The 14,305-nt window shown below is 37.7% G+C and overlaps 1 protein-coding gene across 4 annotated transcripts in view; it reads right to left on the bottom strand.

Annotated features, from left to right (window-relative positions):
- Positions 1-14,305, bottom strand: part of lama5 (laminin, alpha 5) — a 219,849-nt gene that overhangs the window by 14,676 nt on the left and 190,868 nt on the right. For all 4 annotated transcript variants that reach the window (XM_061925868.1, XM_061925885.1, XM_061925877.1 and 1 more), the window contains exons 64-69: positions 13,718-13,851; positions 5,703-5,868; positions 5,500-5,634; positions 3,284-3,435; positions 3,049-3,181; positions 226-369 (exon numbers count right to left, since the gene is read on the bottom strand). In XM_061925868.1, coding sequence (XP_061781852.1) covers positions 226-369; positions 3,049-3,181; positions 3,284-3,435; positions 5,500-5,634; positions 5,703-5,868; positions 13,718-13,851 — 864 coding nt within the window. The remainder of the gene's footprint in view (positions 1-225; positions 370-3,048; positions 3,182-3,283; positions 3,436-5,499; positions 5,635-5,702; positions 5,869-13,717; positions 13,852-14,305) is intronic.

Raw genomic sequence — 14,305 nt, 5'->3', positions numbered from 1 at the left:
GTGCAGAGGAAGAGTGCAGAGGAAGAAGAAGTGTGAAGAGGAAGAGTGCAGAGGAAAAGGAAGAGTGCAGAGGAAGAGGAAGAGTGCAGAGGAAGAGGAAGAGTGCAGAGGAAGAGGAAGTGTGCAGAGGAAGAAGAGGAAGTGCGCCGAGGAAGAGGAAGTGTGCAGAGTAAGAGGAAGTGTGAAGAGGAAGAGGAAGAGTAAGAGTAAGAGTAAGAGTGTGACCTTGTCTTGGTGTAAGAACATCAGTCCGTCTTTCTTCTGGCTTGTGAAGCTGAAGCTGAAGTAGAAGTTGTTCCTCAGAGTTGGAATGTTGCTGAGTGACAAGTCCAGGTAACTCTGACCTGAGAAGTGAGCCTGGCGAGCCACCTGCCATCACAACAACATGTGTCACTGACACACCTGCCATCACAACAACAACATGTGTCACTGACACACCTGCCACCACAACAACAACATGTGTCACTGACACACCTGCCACCACAACAACAACATGTGTCACTGACACACCTGCCACCACAACAACAACATGTGTCACTGACACACCTGTCATCACAACAACAACATGTGTCACTGACACACATGCCACCACAACAACAACATGTGTCACTGACACACATGCCACCACAACAACAACATGTGTCACTGACACACCTGCCACCACAACAACACAACATCAACACATGACATTCATGTATTGATTTGTAATATAATTTGTTAGATTGAATCTGTTTGCATATATTCTTGTGTGTTTGTATGTGATCTACTGTAGGCACTGTGATCTACAGTAGGCACTATGTGATCTACTGTAGGCACTATGTGATCTACTGTAGGCACTATGTGATCTACTGTAGGCACTATGTGATCTACTGTAGGCACTATGTGATCAACTGTAGGCACTATGTGATCTACTGTAGGCACTATGTGATCAACTGTAGGCACTATGTGATCTACTGTAGGCACTGTGATCTACAGTAGATCACAGTGTGATCTACTGTAGGCACTATGTGATCTACTGTAGGCACTATGTGATCAACTGTAGGCACTATGTGATCTACTGTAGGCACTATGTGATCTACTGTAGGCACTATGTGATCTACTGTAGGCACTGTGATCTACAGTAGGCACTATGTGATCTACTGTAGGCACTATGTGATCTACTGTAGGCACTATGTGATCAACTGTAGGCACTATGTGATCTACTGTAGGCACTATGTGATCTACTGTAGGCACTAGGGGTCAATGACCCCAGTGGGTGGGAACTGAAAGGCTGTTGAAGGTTTGTCATTGATGTTGGCTTTATTGTGTTTCATATCTTCAAATGTGCAGATGCCTCAACTTGTTGCCATGACACACTACACTGTACTGTACTGTCTGCTGCATTCAATACACATGGAATGTAGTGTGTGTGTGTGTGAGAGTGTGTGTAGGGTGTAAGAGTAGTGTGTGATAGTGTAGTGTGTAGGGCGTGAGTGTGTAGTGTGTGTGGTTGTGTGGGAGTGTGTAGTGTGTGAATGTGTAGGGTGTGTAGTGTGTAGTGTGTGAATGTAGTGTGTGAGAGTAGTGTGTAGGGCGTGAGTGTGTAGTGTCTGTGTAGTGTGTGTGTGTGTGTGTTGTGTGGGAGTGTGTAGTGTGTGAATGTAGTGTGTGAGAGAGTAGTGGGTGAGTGTGTAGTGTGTAATTGTGTAGTGTGTGAGTGTGTAGTGTGTGAGAGTGTAGTGTGAACGTGTAGTGTGTGAGAGAGTAGTATGTGAGTGTGTGTGTGTGTGTGTGTGTGTAGGGTGTGAGAGTGTAGTGTGTGAGTGTAGGGTGTGAGTGTGTAGTGTGTGAATGTGTAGTGTGTGAGTATGTAGTGTGTGTGTGTGTGTAGGGTGTGAGAGTAGTGTGTGAGTGTGTAGTGTGTGAGCGTGTAGTGTGTGAATGTGTAGGGAGTGAGTGTGTAGTGTGTGAGAGAGTAGTGTGTAGGGTGTGAGTGTGTAGGGCGTGAGTGTGTAGTGTGTGAATGTGCAGTGTGTGAGAGTGTAGTGTGTAGGGTGTGAGTGTGTAGTGTGTGAGAGAGTAGTGTGTGAGGATGTAGTGTGTGGGAGTGTAGTGTGTGTGTAGTGTGGGAGTGTGTAGTGTGTGAATGTGTAGTGTGTGAGTGTGTAGTGTGAATGTGTATTATTTGAGTGTAGTGTGTAAGTGTGTAGTGTGTGAATGTGTAGTGTGTGAGTGTGTAGTGTGAATGTGTATTATTTGAGTGTAGTGTGTAAGTGTGTAGTGTGTGAGTGTGTAGGGTGTGAGTGTGTAGTGTGTGAATGTGTAGTGTGTGAGTGAGTAGTGTGTAGTGTGTGAGTGTATAGTGTGGGAGTGTGAGTGTGTAGTGTGTGAGTGTGTAGTGTGTGAGTGAGTAGTGTGTGAGTGTGTAGTGTGTGAGTGTAGAGTGTGTAGTGTGTGAGTGAGTAGTGTGTGAGTGTAGTGTGTGAGTGTGTGAGCGTGTAGTGTGGAGTGTATAGTGTGTGTAGTGTGTGAGTGTGTAGTGTGTGAGTATGTAGTGTGTGAGTGTAGTGTGTGAGCGTGTAGTGTGGAGTGTATAGTGTGTGTAGTGTGTGAGTGTGTAGTGTGTGAGAGGGTAGTGTGTGAGTATGTAGTGTGTGAGTGAGTAGTGTGTGTAGTGTGTGAGTGTGTAGTGTGTGAGTATGTAGTGTGTGAGTGAGTAGTGTGTGTAGTGTGTGTCATTTTCTGCTGTGTCTCCAAAACATTTGTGAGAATATTCCTCTTGCTTGTTATTCCTCTTGAATGACTTCTAAATGACCTCTTGAATGACTTCTAAATGACCTCTTCAAACACATTTTTACTGTTTGTCTTTTCAACCATCATGAGAGTTGTGAGATTTTAGTCTATTTTATTTTCTGTGATGTATTTATGCTTTGATAGTGAAATGTTTGACATGACGGACTCTTCTAGAAAGTATGTCTCAGCTTCTGTGCAACACTTTGTGTAACTTCTCTTGTTTTTGTGAATTGTGCGATGTAAATAAAGTGGACTGGATTGAAGTGTTGGACGTACCAGCAAGTCGCCATCGCAGCCGAAACTGACTCCAGAACTCTTCATCCTCTTCAGGTCGATGTGGGAGGTCTGGGCCTTCACGTTCCGGAAGCATCCCTTCAGAGAGCCCTGCTTGGGGAACATGGACCTCAGCCTGGAGAACAACGCAACAACAACAACACTTGTCAGCCCACTGCAAGGAAGTGTGTGTGTGTGTGTGTGTGTGTGTGTGTGTGTGTGTGTGTGTGTGTGTGACCTCTCGGGCATCTCGGTTTCCGGGACTCCTCCCAGGAAGTAGCTGCCCCCGAATGGAGGGATGCTCTCAGCAAAGTGGTGTGTGTAGAGAGGAATGCGGTTGTTCCTCACCACCACACGGTTAGGAGGTGAACGCAGGATGATGATTTCCAACTAACGGAGAGGAAGAAAGATACTTAGCGACTGTGGCTGTAGGCAACCTGTGTGAGTGTTTGGACACTCATAATAATAATAATAATAATAATAATAATAATAATAGATGATTATTAGTGTAGAATCTTATGTGTGTGAATGTTTGGGCACTCACAATAATATTAATAATAATAAATAGATGATTATTGGGCACTCACAATAATAATAATAATAATAATAATAATAAATAGATGATTATTGGGCACTCATAATAATAATAATATTAATAATAATAATACATAGATTATTTTTGGTGTAGAATGTTATGTGTGTGAATGTTTGGACACTCATCATAATAATAATAATAATAATAATAATAATAATATTAGTAAATAGATGATTATTGGTGTAAAAAGTTATGTGTGTGAATTTTTGGGCACTCACAATAATAATAATAATAATAATACAGATGATTATTGGGCACTCATAATAATAATAATAACAATAATACATAGATGATTATTGGTGTAGAATGTTATGTGTGTGAATGTTTGGACACTCATAATAATAATAATAACAATAATAATAATAATAATAATAGTAAATAGATGATTATTGGTGTAAAAAGTTATGTGTGTGAATTTTTGGGCACTCACAATAATAATAATAATAATAATAAATAGATGATTATAGGTGTAGAATGTTATGTGTGTGAATGTTTGGACACTCATAATAATAATAATAATAATAAATAGATGATTATTGGGCACTCACAATAATAATAATAATAGTAATATTAATATTAATAATAATAATACATAGATGATTATAGGTGTAGAATGTTATGTGTGTGAATGTTTGGACACTCATAATAATAATAATAATAATAAATAGATGATTATTGGTGTAGAATGTTATGTGTGTGAATGTTTGGACACTCATAATAATAATAATAATAATAATAAATAGATGATTATTGGGCACTCACAATAATAATAATATTAATATTAATATTAATAATAATAATACATAGATGATTATTGGTGTAGAATGTTATGTGTGTGAATGTTTGGACACTCATAATAATAATAATAACAATAATAATAATAATAATAATAGTAAATAGATGATTATTGGTGTAAAAAGTTATGTGTGTGAATTTTTGGCCACTCACAATAATAATAATAAATAGATGATTATAGGTGTAGAATGTTATGTGTGTGAATGTTTGGACACTCATAATAATAATAATAATAATAATAATAATAAATAGATGATTATTGGGCACTCACAATAATAATAATAATAGTAATATTAATATTAATAATAATAATACATAGATGATTATAGGTGTAGAATGTTATGTGTGTGAATGTTTGGACACTCATAATAATAATAATAAATAGATGATTATTGGTGTAGAATGTTATGTGTGTGAATGTTTGGACACTCATAATAATAATAATAATAATAATAAATAGATGATTATTGGGCACTCACAATAATAATAATATTAATATTAATATTAATAATAATAATACATAGATGATTATTGGTGTAGAATGTTATGTGTGTGAATGTTTGGACACTCATAATAATAATAATAATAAATAGATGATTATTGGGCACTCACAATAATAATAATATTAATATTAATATTAATAATAATAATACATAGATGATTATTGGTGTAGAATGTTATGTGTGTGAATGTTTGGACACTCATAATAATAATAATAATAATAATAGATGATTATTGGGCACTCACAATAATAATAATATTAATATTAATAATAATAATAATACATGGATGATTATTGGTGTAGAATGTTATGTGTGTGAATGTTTGGACACTCATAATAATAATAATAATAATAATAAATAGATGGTTATTGGGCACTCACAATAATAATAATAATAGTAATATTAATATTAATAATAATACATAGATGATTATTGATGTAGAATGTTATGTATGTGAATGTTTGGACACTCACAACAATAATAATAATATTAATAATAAATAGATGATTATTGGGTACTCACAATAATAATAAAGTATAAAACTAAATGAAGTTTACTTACAACTTTGGGGTCCGCGTCGCTGACCCTGAGGAGTGGGGAGTCGGGCTCTTTGGGCTGGAACTCCTCCATCTCTCCGCTGAACTGGAAGTAGACCTTCAGTTGTCCTCGGACCACGGCCAGACACAAGAACTGGTTCTGGTGCGGGGACAGGGAACGTCAGGGGCGGTTCATTAGGACGCCGCGCTCGGTCCGAGGACACTGACCCCGTTTTGCAGCAGCAGCAGAATCCCGTTGTGGGAGACCAGCTTGACTTCCTGTTCGAAGCGTTGCATGCGAGCCGACTCGTCGCTGAAGGTGACCTCTGAGAAGCCGGTGCCGTCGAAGTAGGCGGCGTCGTTCACCCAGGCCTGGGTCAGCGCCGGCTTGGACCTGTTGGCATCGTCAGACTTTCTTATCAGAACTGCTACAGTACAAATGATTGTGGACCTGCCAGTCCATTCCATTCATATTCCTGCTACTTTTATCTTAGGAAGTTTCACAATAAATCTAAATGTTTATCATTTAAGAGTGAGACAATAACAACTGTCCACTTGTTACACTTCTGACTGTCATTTGCACAAACACAACTCTTGTCTTTTGTTGAGTACTACAAAGTGTTTGTACTGTAAAGGTGTACTTACTCTAGGGTTGTCCCGATACCAATACTTTAGCACCGGTACCAAAATGTATTTCAATACATTAAAGTACCGGTTCCCGGGCATGACGTGGTGACATTGCTGCTTTTACGAGCAGAGGAGCATGTATGGCAGCGCACACACACAGAGTACTTACAAGCAGACACAGTGTGTAGACAGAAAAGGGAGAACGGACGCATTTTGGTGTAAAAAGTCAAGATAAAAGTGAAGTTATAACACTGAAACATCCTCAGGAAGAGCTGCTTTAACACATGGCTAACATCCATCCACAGTGTTTTAGCTACTTCTAAATCACTAACCCTGGCCTCCATGGCGACAAATAAAGTAAGTTTCTTACAAGTATTATTATCACTGGAGGAGGAGGAATAGCTAAACATGCTTCACTACACACCGTAGGAGGATACAATAGCTCACAATGTAAACAAATGCCATGGGTGGATCTACACCTGACATCTACTGTAATGATACCAAGTATCTAGTCAATACTACTATGCAGGGCCGGCCCGTGGCATAGGCCGTATAGGCAAATGCTAAAGGCGCCGTCCATCAGGGGGCGCCATGCCAGTGCCACAAATGTTGGAGAAAAAAGAAAAAAGAAAAAAAAAGTTGTTACTATTATTTCTAAATACAAAAAAATAATCTCACGTTAATTAAAATGCAAAGTAAAGCCTATTTAATAGAAATATTATTTGTTACAACATTACGCCCCCCCCGCACGGTGCGCCCCCTCCCTTCCCGTATCATGACTCTTTTTGGACGTCACCACATCAACAAATCAACACAAGATGTCAAAACGGCCAAAAGTGTCAGGTGCCCAGGGAAGAAAAAAGAGAAAAGAAGAGGAGGAGAAACGAGAAAAGACAGAGGTAGCAGGTAGGTAACGTTAGCCTACATGAAATTATTTGTCTGTTACAGAATGTGATAGTAACCTGGCTTTTTAGCATTAAGCTAATGTTACATGATTCGGCAATTGCTAATCAATAAATAGCTAGTTCTGTTTTAACGTCGGGTTAATATTGTGGAGGGGGCTAAATTGTTATGGAAAATAATAATGTAACGTTAGGTAATTACAGTACTCCCACCTTACATTCCTCAGGGACATTTGTATTAGATCTTTTAAGCAGGTGTTTTTTGTTTACATTATTGCCTTCTGGTTAGCTAATGTTTGCCCTGCAGGTAATAGTCACTTTTCCACCCCTTTATATATTAGGTATAGTTGTAAGTAAAAAAAAAAAGGTCAAAGACAAAGCTATTCGGGTTCTTGTGAGTATATACACTTCACTGCCGATGTAGGGGGGGGGGCGCCACCTAAAATCTTGCCTAGGGCGCCAGATTGGTTAGGGCCGGGCCTGCTACTATGATTACATCTATATATTTTATCGTCACAAAATCCTTTTTTAAAAATTCATATGATGTTTATAAAGTCAGTAAGTACGTCCCTGGACACATGAGGACTTTGAATATGACCAATGTATGATCCTGTAACTACTTGGTATCACATCCATACCTAAATGTGTGGTATCATCCAAAACTAATGTCAAGTATCAAAGAAGAGAAGAATAAGTGATTATTACATTTTAACAGAAGTGTAGATAGAACATGTTCAAACAGAAAAAAAAGCAGATATTAACAATAAATGAACAAGTATATTAATCACCCATTTTTACAGTTTGTCCCTCATAATGTGTACACAATAATAGGTGTATAAATGACACAATATGTTACTGCATAGACTAATTAGGAGTCTTTGTTTGTTTACTTACTACTAAAAGACAAGTTGTCTAGTTTATTGAAGGACTAAATGACAATAATAAACATATGTTTCATCTACACTAACATTTGTTGTTATCGAAAAGTATGGAAATGCATTTTGGTAGCAGAAGCAAAATATTGGTATGGGGACAACCTTAATCTACAGGATTATAAGCAATAGTAGAATGCCTGCTGGGATGTATTGTGGTTATCTACAGCTCAGTGTTTGGAACATAGCTCCATTTTGAGGTGACTTCTCTGCTCATTTTGGAAATGAAAAACATCAAAGTGCTGAAATCTTCTGTTTTTTTACACATCAAATGACAAACTTGCAGAAAATGATGAAACAAATGACAACTTTTTCCTCCTAAACATTGCAAACTTTGACTTTTCCATAATTGTACAACTTTTTCATGTCAAACTGACATCCAAATATCATCTTGGAAAATGTCATTTTGTGTCATTTTTTAAACTACAAAATTATATATTTTTTGTAAAATTCTGGCCTTTACTATCTTATGTTGAACTTTCATTCATAAATATTGATAAATTGTTGTCTTTAAATGACAATTTTTCTGGTAAAACTAAGACTTGCTTCTCATATTTCAACTTTTTTCTTGTAAAATGTTTTTAAAAAAGTTCTCGTAATGTTATGACTTTCCTCAGCTCGTAAAATTATGATTTTTAAATACAAATATTTTATGAGTTTTGCCTGTAAAACTATATCTTCATTTAAAAAAAAAAAATCATCTCATTAAATGATTTATTTTTATTTTTATGTTTTTAAAAAATCATATTTTTGCAATAAAGACAATAATGACATTTTTTGTGGTCCCCTTTAATTAGAAAAGTACCGAAAAGTATCAAAGTACATTTTGGTGAGTTGTGTGGTCCTCTTTGTGTTTTTAAAATGTTGATTTCTATTTACTGTTTTAATTGGTTTTACCCTTTAAAATCGTTTTTAATCATATTTATTAGGGCCCGCATGGCCCATTGTATAAGGACTCCCAAAGGGAGTCCTTATGCAATGGGACATAAGGACCTATTGAATTTGTAAGGTTTTATTAGGGCCCGCATGGCCCATTGTATATATATATTGTATCGAAAAGTATCAAAGTACATTTTGGTGAGTTGTGTGGTCCTCTTTGTGTTTTTAAAATGTTGATTTCTATTTACTGTTTTAATTGGTTTTACCCTTTAAAATCGTTTTTAATCATATTTATTAGGGCCCGCATGGCCCATTGTATAAGGACTCCCAAAGGGAGTCCTTATACAATGGGACATAAGGACCTATTGAATTTGTAAGGTTTTATTAGGGCCCGCATGGCCCATTGTATATATATATTGTATCGAAAAGTATCAAAGTACATTTTGGTGAGTTGTGTGGTCCTCTTTGTGTTTTTAAAATGTTGATTTCTATTTACTGTTTTAATTGGTTTTACCCTTTAAAATCGTTTTTAATCATATTTATTAGGGCCCGCATGGCCCATTGTATAAGGACTCCCAAAGGGAGTCCTTATGCAATGGGACATAAGGACCTATTGAATTTGTAAGGTTTTATTAGGGCCCGCATGGCCCATTGTATATATATATTGTATCGAAAAGTATCAAAGTACATTTTGGTGAGTTGTGTGGTCCTCTTTGTGTTTTTAAAATGTTGATTTCTATTTACTGTTTTAATTGGTTTTACCCTTTAAAATCGTTTTTAATCATATTTATTAGGGCCCGCATGGCCCATTGTATAAGGACTCCCAAAGGGAGTCCTTATACAATGGGACATAAGGACCTATTGAATTTGTAAGGTTTTATTAGGGCCCGCATGGCCCATTGTATATATATATTGTATCGAAAAGTATCAAAGTACATTTTGGTGAGTTGTGTGGTCCTCTTTGTGTTTTTAAAATGTTGATTTCTATTTACTGTTTTAATTGGTTTTACCCTTTAAAATCGTTTTTAATCATATTTATTAGGGCCCGCATGGCCCATTGTATAAGGACTCCCTTTGGGAGTCCTTATACAATGGGCCATGCAATGGGACATAAGGACCTATTGAATTTGTAAGGTTTTATTAGGGCCCGCATGGCCCATTGTATATATATATTGTATCGAAAAGTATCAAAGTACATTTTGGTGAGTTGTGTGGTCCTCTTTGTGTTTTTAAAATGTTGATTTCTATTTACTGTTTTAATTGGTTTTACCCTTTAAAATCGTTTTTAATCATATTTATTAGGGCCCGCATGGCCCATTGTATAAGGACTCCCAAAGGGAGTCCTTATGCAATGGGACATAAGGACCTATTGAATTTGTAAGGTTTTATTAGGGCCCGCATGGCCCATTGTATATATATATTGTATCGAAAAGTATCAAAGTACATTTTGGTGAGTTGTGTGGTCCTCTTTGTGTTTTTAAAATGTTGATTTCTATTTACTGTTTTAATTGGTTTTACCCTTTAAAATCGTTTTTAATCATATTTATTAGGGCCCGCATGGCCCATTGTATAAGGACTCCCAAAGGGAGTCCTTATACAATGGGACATAAGGACCTATTGAATTTGTAAGGTTTTATTAGGGCCCGCATGGCCCATTGTATATATATATTGTATCGAAAAGTATCAAAGTACATTTTGGTGAGTTGTGTGGTCCTCTTTGTGTTTTTAAAATGTTGATTTCTATTTACTGTTTTAATTGGTTTTACCCTTTAAAATCGTTTTTAATCATATTTATTAGGGCCCGCATGGCCCATTGTATAAGGACTCCCTTTGGGAGTCCTTATACAATGGGCCATGCAATGGGACATAAGGACCTATTGAATTTGTAAGGTTTTATTAGGGCCCGCATGGCCCATTGTATATATATATTGTATCGAAAAGTATCAAAGTACATTTTGGTGAGTTGTGTGGTCCTCTTTGTGTTTTTAAAATGTTGATTTCTATTTACTGTTTTAATTGGTTTTACCCTTTAAAATCGTTTTTAATCATATTTATTAGGGCCCGCATGGCCCATTGTATAAGGACTCCCAAAGGGAGTCCTTATGCAATGGGACATAAGGACCTATTGAATTTGTAAGGTTTTATTAGGGCCCGCATGGCCCATTGTATATATATATTGTATCGAAAAGTATCAAAGTACATTTTGGTGAGTTGTGTGGTCCTCTTTGTGTTTTTAAAATGTTGATTTCTATTTACTGTTTTAATTGGTTTTACCCTTTAAAATCGTTTTTAATCATATTTATTAGGGCCCGCATGGCCCATTGTATAAGGACTCCCAAAGGGAGTCCTTATACAATGGGACATAAGGACCTATTGAATTTGTAAGGTTTTATTAGGGCCCGCATGGCCCATTGCATAAGGACTCCCAAAGGGAGTCCTTATGCAATGGGACATAAGGACCTATTGAATTTGTAAGGTTTTATTATTCTTTATTCTTTATTCTTCCGCCGCCACTTTAAACTGTAATTTGACCCACTTAACATGCTTCAAAACTCACCATATTTGAATCCACACATCAGGACCTGTGAAAATTGCCTTTTTAAAAAAAAAAAAACCAACAAAACTCAAAATTGCGCTCTAGCGCCCCCTACGAAAAAAAAAACTAGACTGCCTCTAAGTCCGGTCGGAGAGACATGAAACAAAAACCTTTATGTAGGTGTGACTTAGACCTAGATTCCATAATAGTATATTCTCGGGCAAAAATCAACAGGCAATTCCCCCTTCAAGACAAAAAAGTACTAAAAACAGTCACTTTTGCCTCTTTGAGCTGTAATTTGACCCCCTTAACATGCTTCAAAACTCACCGAACTGAACACACACATCAGGACTGGCAAAAATTGTGATCTAATAAAAAAAACCTAACCCCAAATCTCAAAATTGTGCTCTAGCGCAATTTTTTAATGAAACGCACAAAAAACTGCTCCTCGGATGAAAAAACTGACAAAACTGCCTGTAACTCTCCCTGGGAAGGTCGGAGAGACATGAAACAAAAACCTCTATGTAGGTCTCACTTAGACCTACATTTCATAAATTGACAACCCCCAGCAAAAATCAACAGGATGTTTGCTATTCCCCCTTCAAAACAAATTTTTTGTAAAAACCGGTCACCTTCCTTCAAAAACTATCTCCTCTGAGCGCGTTTGTCGTTTCGGCTTCAAACTCACACAGGAGAGAGATTAAACCCTTGTGTATAAAACAACAGAACAGCGTTTTAATACCTGCTCCGGTTTTGATTTTATGACCCTTCAAAGACCCGCTGCGCTGCTGTTTTTTTAAGATGGCTGCTTAAAAGCAGGAAGCACCAACGTGCCCACACAATGCAGACAAGGTAGGTACACTAGACAAAAGTCTTGGGACACTTCAGACTAAAAGTAGACAAAAGTATTGGGACACTTAGGACTAGCACCTGCCAAATACGCGGGCCCGACCAATGCTGCTTGCAGCTTTAATTTTATATTGTTAGGGCCCGCATGGCCCATTGTAAAAGGAATCCCAACGGGAGTCCTTTTGCAATGGGACATAAGGACCTATTGAATTTGTAACGTTTTATTATTATTATTATTATTCTTTTTTCTTCCGCCGCCACTTTGAGCTGCAATTTGACCCACTTAACATGCTTCAAAACTCACCATATTTGACCCACACATCAGGACCTGCGAAAATTGCCTTTTAATAAAAAAACCGAACCACAAAACTCACAATTGCGCTCTAGCGCCCCCTAGAAAAAAAAAAACTAGACTGCCTGTAACTCCCACTAAGAAGGTCGGAGAGACATGAAACAAAAACCTCTATGTAGGTCTGACTTAGACCTAGATTTTATAATGGTACATACTTGGGTAAAAATCAACAGGAAGTTGGCAATTCCCCCTTCAAGACAAAAAAGTACTAAAAACAGTCACTTTTGCCTCTTTGAGCTGTAATTTGACCCCCTTAACACGCTTCAAAACTCACCAAACTGAACACACACATCAGGACTGGCAAAAATTGCGATCTAATAAAAAAACCTAACCCCAAATCTCAAAATTGCGCTCTACCGCAATTTTGGAATAAAACGCAGCTGTAACTCCCACTGGAAAGGTCGGAGAGACATGAAACAAAAACCTCTATGTAGGTCTCACTTAGACCTACATTTCATTCATTGACATCCTTCAGCAAAAATCCACAGGAAGTTTGCAAGTCCCCCTTCAAAACAATTTTTTTTTTTTTAAATGGTCACCTTTCTTCAAACATTATCTCCTCTGAACAAAAGTATTGGGACACTTAGGACTACAACTTGACAAAAGTATTGGGACACTTCGGACTAAAACTGGACAAAAGACAAAAGTATTGGGACACTTAGGACTAGCACCTGCCAAATATGCGGGCCCGACCAATGCTGCTTGCAGCTTTAATTTTTAATTGTGTTTAATATTGTTGTGCAGCACTTTGGAAACATTTTGTTGTTTAAATGTGCTATATAAATAAAGTGGATTGGATTGGTACCGGTACTAAAATATTGGCATCAGGACAACCCTAGTACACACTATTTTGTAGATTGCACACGCTGTTGAAGTATTGCACTTATCACACATCAGCTGTTTGATTGGATCTGAGTTGTAGCTTTCATTACCAAACATGGAGGTGTTGATTACGAAAATGCTACTTTTGAGCGCTTTCTATCAGGCATATTTGCTGTGTTGGCATTGCATTATCAGCTAGAGGCCGTCCGCTACAAATATGAATGATCCAGTGCAAGCAAACGTGACGTCAGGTGCAACAAAGATATGGTAATGGTATAAAATGGATGGATGGATGAAGTACAGTACTGACATCATTTGTAGCAAATAAGCAGGTTATTACTGACCTGCCGCATGGTTTCTCCTCCGTGGTGTTGAGCTGGAAGATGTTCTCAAAGTTGTACAAGCTCAGCACTTCCTCGTTGAGCGTGTCCAGCTCGATGCAGCCCTTGAAGTTGGGCAGGGCCAGCGGGGCGGGGGGCTGCAGGGGACAAAAAAACCAACCGTGAGAAAAAAAGCCATGGCGTTCTTCAAGGGTCCGTACTTTGACCAATACTTTTCCATAAGTGCGTCAACGACCTAACTTTTGACCTACCGTATTTTCCGCACTATAAGGCGCACCTAAAAACCACAAATTTTCTCAAAAGCTGACAGTGCGGCTTTTAACCCGGTGCGCTTTATATATGGATAAATATTAAGATTCATTTTCATAAAGTTTCGGTCTCGCAACTTCGGTAAACAGCCGCCATCTTTTTTCCCGGTAGAACAGGAAGCGCTTCTTCTTCTACGCAAGCAACCGCCAAGGTAAGCACCCGCCCCCATAGAACAGGAAGCGCTTCTTCTTCTACTGTAAGCAACCACCCGCCCGCGTAGAAGAAGAAAAAGCGCGCGGATATTACCGTACGTTTCATTTCCTTTGTGTGTTCCACAAAATG

The sequence above is a fragment of the Nerophis lumbriciformis genome, linkage group LG01, assembly GCF_033978685.3.
Source record: "Nerophis lumbriciformis linkage group LG01, RoL_Nlum_v2.1, whole genome shotgun sequence".
NCBI classification, from domain to species: domain Eukaryota; kingdom Metazoa; phylum Chordata; class Actinopteri; order Syngnathiformes; family Syngnathidae; genus Nerophis; species Nerophis lumbriciformis.
Note: the sequence above shows the minus strand (reverse complement) of the source record. Positions and strands in the feature narration are given on the sequence as shown.